We start from the raw sequence: 5,126 nt of genomic DNA, 5'->3' as shown, positions 1-5,126 counted from the left end.
ATGCTCTCTTTACTATATATATATATATATATTTTAATAAGCATTGCCTCTAATAATTTACCTTTGTTCAAAAAAAGAAGAAACAAACTTTTACTTATGTCAACGCAATAATCCTGAATGGTGTTTGCGAGAAAAAAAAAAAAAAAAAAAAAGGAAAAGNACAAAGAAGCTAAATTAGTAATGTCAAAAAAAAATTAAGAAAAAAAGCACCATGTGTGTAGATACTATTTGGTTTTTATTTTTTTATCTATTGAATTTTTTAGCAAACAATTTAGGAAATAAATATAATTGTATCAAAAAAAGTTAAATATCGTTCCGAATAATATTGTGATACATTTTAGAAAAAATAGAAATTTAGCGCGTAAATTTAAAATATTTTGAAAGAAAGTTGAATGAGAATGCACATGTCTAAGAAAGTATGTGGTAGTGTAGAGATTTGGTTTTTAATTTTTTATCTATTAAAATTTTTAGTAAGCAATCTAAGAAGTAAATAAATTTATAACAGAAAAAAATTAAATATCATTTCGAATAACATTGTGATATATTTTTTAAAAACCATTAGCATGTAAGTTTATAAAAACTCAAAAAAAAATCGAGTGAAAAAGCATTGGTATAAGATAGTAGGTGATAATAAGCTAGTTTAAAGTATATCAATTTAGCCAAAAAACAATCTTCAGAAATATTTGAATCTCAAATGACATTTCGTGAAATATTAGAAGACTTATTTCAATCGGATAAAAATAAAAAATCATTGTTTTGCTAAAGGAGAAAGTTTTTAGAGATTTTTTGACAAATGCCCTTTTTAGTGTGCTTCTTTTCAAAAATATTATTTTAGCTAACAATTCTCAAAAATATTACTATTTATCAAATCTGAAATATTTATAAATTTTTGTAAGATTTTGAAAGTATTTCTTGATGATAATTGTTACTTAAAGACTTGATCCAAGTTTTTGTAAAGTTTTATAAGCTTTTAGAAGATTTTTTATAAAGTTTTACAAGGTATTTTTTAAAAAAAATATAAGATTTTTTAATAATATTTATATGGTATTTATTGGAGAATCTATACTAGTATTTTTGCAACAGTTTTTGCTCAAAAATTATTTTGGAAACAATTAGCATTTAATGCGTTGTCTTTAATGTTAGTTACCAAAATTTTCAAAATTAATTATAAGTAAGATTTAAAAAATAAGAAAATCTTTCTATCTTATTCAAACATAAATATATGCTTCTCTTTCATTTTTATTTAAATTTATATTTAATTAATCTTGAATTATTCTATAATATATTTAGTTAATAAAAATTGTAATTTTTTCCTGCATATGATGTAATACAAATTTTTAAAAACGGACATATATAACTCAATAGATGAATAAAAAATATGGGTACAATATCCCATATCACCTAAAAAATTGGGCAATGGTTCAGAATCATACTATAAAAGAGACCAAAATGATTCATAATACAAATGAGTAGAAAGCTTGATTTATCAGACATTCAAAATTTTTTAAAAATTATTTGGTTTATTCCGGTTCTTAAAATGTTAAAAATATTAATAATATTTAAACGTTTATGAAGTTTCAAATATTATAAATATTTAAACTTTATAAGAAGTTTAACTTTTATAAATATTTCGACTTTTTAAAAAGTTAGAAGACTTTTAAAATATTAATAATATATTTAAACTTTTACGAAACTTCAAATATGAGAGATACACAACCATTTTAAGAATTCTAAGTATTATAATATCTAAACTTTATAAGAAGCGTCATTCTGATAAAATGTAAATGGTTATAATCTTAATAAATAACATATCAACTCAATCTAATATTTATAATACAAAACAATAAATATTAAAAATTAAGATGCTATAGTGCGAGTTAAATATCTCGGGACGGAGTTATATAGCTGGACGGGTTTTATCGATATTTATCAAAATTTAAAATATCATTAATTCGGTGTTACACTGGTAAAACATCATTTCATTATTTTGTTAACACTATCGGTATCATAGAATAGACATATCTAATTATATTAATTAAAGAAATATTATGTAAAAAATAAATTATTTTACAGTATTATATGGTTTAAACCATAAAATTAACAATTATCATATAATTATAACATATTTAACCAACAAATACAACTTATAATTGAAATATTTTAGTTATAAATAATTTGTCCCGCGGTGTACCGCGGGTCCTAATCTAGTTATAAAGTGTATAAAGATAGTTTTTGTATGCTTTGATAGTTTGTGTGATTATGTTGCAAAAGATGGTGTGGAACCGTGGAAGTATGTTGGACGCGGTTAATATCCTTATCTTATGTTGTTAAAAAAAAAAAACGTGATTAACTAGTTGGTAATGATTCTTACAGCTTCGAGACCATATAGTGCATGATTCGTCATCTGAATAGATAGTACTCAACATCCATAAAGAATAAAGAGAAGGGTCTAGAAGCATGAATACTTTCCTTTTATCCCCATAAAATAATAGATTGTTAATTTCCTTTCATAAAGAAAAAGGAAATTGATAATTTCTATTTTACCTAGAATAGGGAATTAGCGCTTAGCCCTATTAGTATAAATAAATAGGGTACATGTGGCTAGAGAAAAACTCACAATAAAGAAAAAATAGCTTGAAGATTCAAGGAGGGTTAAGGGGTTTTGAAAGGTTCTTTATTTTATAATAAATCGATAGAGAGTTGTTTAATCCCCTGTGTTGCTTGTGTGATATCGTTCAATCGCTTAGCTCTTGTGTTTTCACGTTCATACAAGTGTAAGGCTACGCCTAGGGCTCCGTTGATTTGTTCTCTGAGGATCTTCTCCGTTTCTTTGCAATTGTTGGCTTCTTCACGACGTCACTGAGGCTCTCGCGGCGTGTCTGTTACTTCTCCAAAACCCTAATTAAGTAGTCGTTTCCCATGGCGGATGTAGTAGAGGAGCCACCTCTAACGCGTAGATTTTATGCCGATAGCTCAGCTCTTTTTGTTACCAAAAAAGGGATCGAGATGGAGAGAAAGATGATGAGAGATCAAGATGGGAACAAAGATTACTCCTTCTTGTGGAGCTCAGATCCTTATCACGCTTATTACCAGAAGAAGCTTGCTGAATACCGTGCTCTGAAACAAGATGGGCCTATTGATCATATCAAGATTAAGGCTAGTGATTATGGGTTAGGAGGTGATTCTCCATTAAGGGTGAGGGTTCCTCGCAAGATTCCAGAGCTGCCACTTCCAATTCGCATGGGGCTCCAATCATCTCGAATGATGCTTCCACCTAGAATAAGGCGTCCGCCTCTACCACCTCGCAAATATGTCATTATACTCTCTCAAGGGATCACTGCCAAAGAACTTGAAACTATCAAGTCCACTGCCAAGTCTGTGGCTCAGCATGGTATGTCTCATGTCTTGAATTTGAATTTGAATCCTCATGAGTTTCAGTTTATGAACCAAGGTGATTGGAGGTATCTATACTTCAAGAAACTTGTTGCTGCTTATCTCGCCGAGAGCCTGAGGAGGGATGACAATCCAGAGTTGGTGGCGTCAGAGTCGGAGACTGCCGCTTATGAAGAGTCCTTCCAACTTTTTTTCGAGGCAAAGAAGAAGCTACATGAGGGTGAGGGAGCCGAGTTAGCTGCGGTTGATTCGCATGAAATGGTGTGGACGGAACTGCTTGTACCTCCCAAGTCTGAGCCAAAGAGGCAAAGGTGTTTTTAAATTGCATACTACAATGTATGTGGGAAAAAGACCTTGATTTAGTTCCCCCTGCCTTTCAATCTTTTAACTCTGTTTCCTTTTTCCTTAAAACATATCTTTTAACTCTGTTTCATCTTAAAACATATCTTTAATGTATGGATGTGAGTAAACATATGATTTTGTCTATGGTTAGTTATATAACCACCACCAAAACTATACTAGTCTGCAATGTCTTATACAAAGAATCAATTGTATTGAATTTTTTAACTTATTTACAAATCACACTCTACAAACCAATTTGTTAATGCCCGTCCAAACCTAAACTTTTGTCTGAACCATGGCAGATTTGCCAGAGCCTATCACTGGAGTTTCTCTATATCCACCTGATATTTGGCTCCACAAAGTGTACCTTTTTCTCTTTACCAGGCTTAATATAAGAAACTGAAATAGCATCACTCGAAGTAAATTTCTTTCAGCTAATTGCAAGGTTGTTTTGGTCAAACAATGCAAGACAAGACGAGATATCATCAGTCCATGTTTCAAACAGGACAGCAAGCGTGTAAGTCATCTGGATAGTAGTCAACATCCATAAAGAATGAAGTCATCTCATGGACCTTCTCATATATCTTTACAGAGACTCTGTGAGACGTATCATCTTTCATGAATCTATGAACTTTCCCTTGTAATTCGATCTGGCTATACCCAGGATCTTTTTTAACTCCTGCATTCTCCATTCTCCGCCTAACCTTTGAGGCAGCATCCAGGAATCCGCAACTCGCATATCCATTGGCAAACACCACGTAATTCCCCCCATTTGTTGGATCCAACTCCAAAAACTTTGTAGCTGCGACTTCTAGCAGTTTCACATTCCCGGGAATCCTGCAAGCCCCAAGTAAGGAACCCCATACCGGAGCGTGCTCCTTGCATGGTGACATCATAACAAACTCGTACGCTTCTTGTAGCCTACCAGCACGCCCTAACGTATCAACCATAGCTGCATAGTGTTGTCCCTTAGGTTTAATCCCATAATCTCTCTTCATAGAACTGAAATGCTCCCAAGCTTTATCAACAAAACCTCCATGGTTACACGCAGTGAGAACCACCAAAAATGTAACAGGATTTGGTCTACAACCTTCTTCCTTCATCTTACCAAAGCATTTTAACACCTCTGAAACTTTTCCATGATAACCATACCCAGACATCAATGAAGTCCATGTAACAACGTTTCTCGTGGACAACTGATCAAATAATTTGTGGCCATCAGAGAAACTGCTGCACTTGAAGTACATATCAACAAGCGCACTATCGACTATAATGTTGGACTTGATATGGCACTTAATCATCACAGCGTGGGCTCTCATTCCGTGTTCCAGAACAAGCTCTAAACACTGAAGCAAGGTATACTGGTCCGGAACTATTCTGTTGTGTCTCAT

General features: G+C 32.2%; 1 protein-coding gene across 1 annotated transcript; it reads right to left on the bottom strand.

Moving 5' to 3' along the window:
* On the bottom strand, positions 4,180 to 5,126 carry LOC104733585 (pentatricopeptide repeat-containing protein At4g16470-like). The gene has a single exon (XM_010453153.2). The coding sequence runs from the start codon at positions 5,124 to 5,126 to the stop codon at positions 4,233 to 4,235; it is 894 nt and encodes a 297-aa protein (XP_010451455.1). The 3' UTR covers positions 4,180 to 4,232.

This window comes from Camelina sativa, chromosome 12 (genome assembly GCF_000633955.1).
Source record: "Camelina sativa cultivar DH55 chromosome 12, Cs, whole genome shotgun sequence".
NCBI classification, from domain to species: domain Eukaryota; kingdom Viridiplantae; phylum Streptophyta; class Magnoliopsida; order Brassicales; family Brassicaceae; genus Camelina; species Camelina sativa.
This window is presented reverse-complemented; position numbering and strand designations above follow the sequence as displayed.

What these genes read in the sequence shown, in the direction of transcription:
- LOC104733585 (XM_010453153.2), bottom strand. Translation starts at nt 5,126, where the DNA reads ATGAGACACAACAGAATAGTTCCGGACCAGTATACCTTGCTTCAGTGT.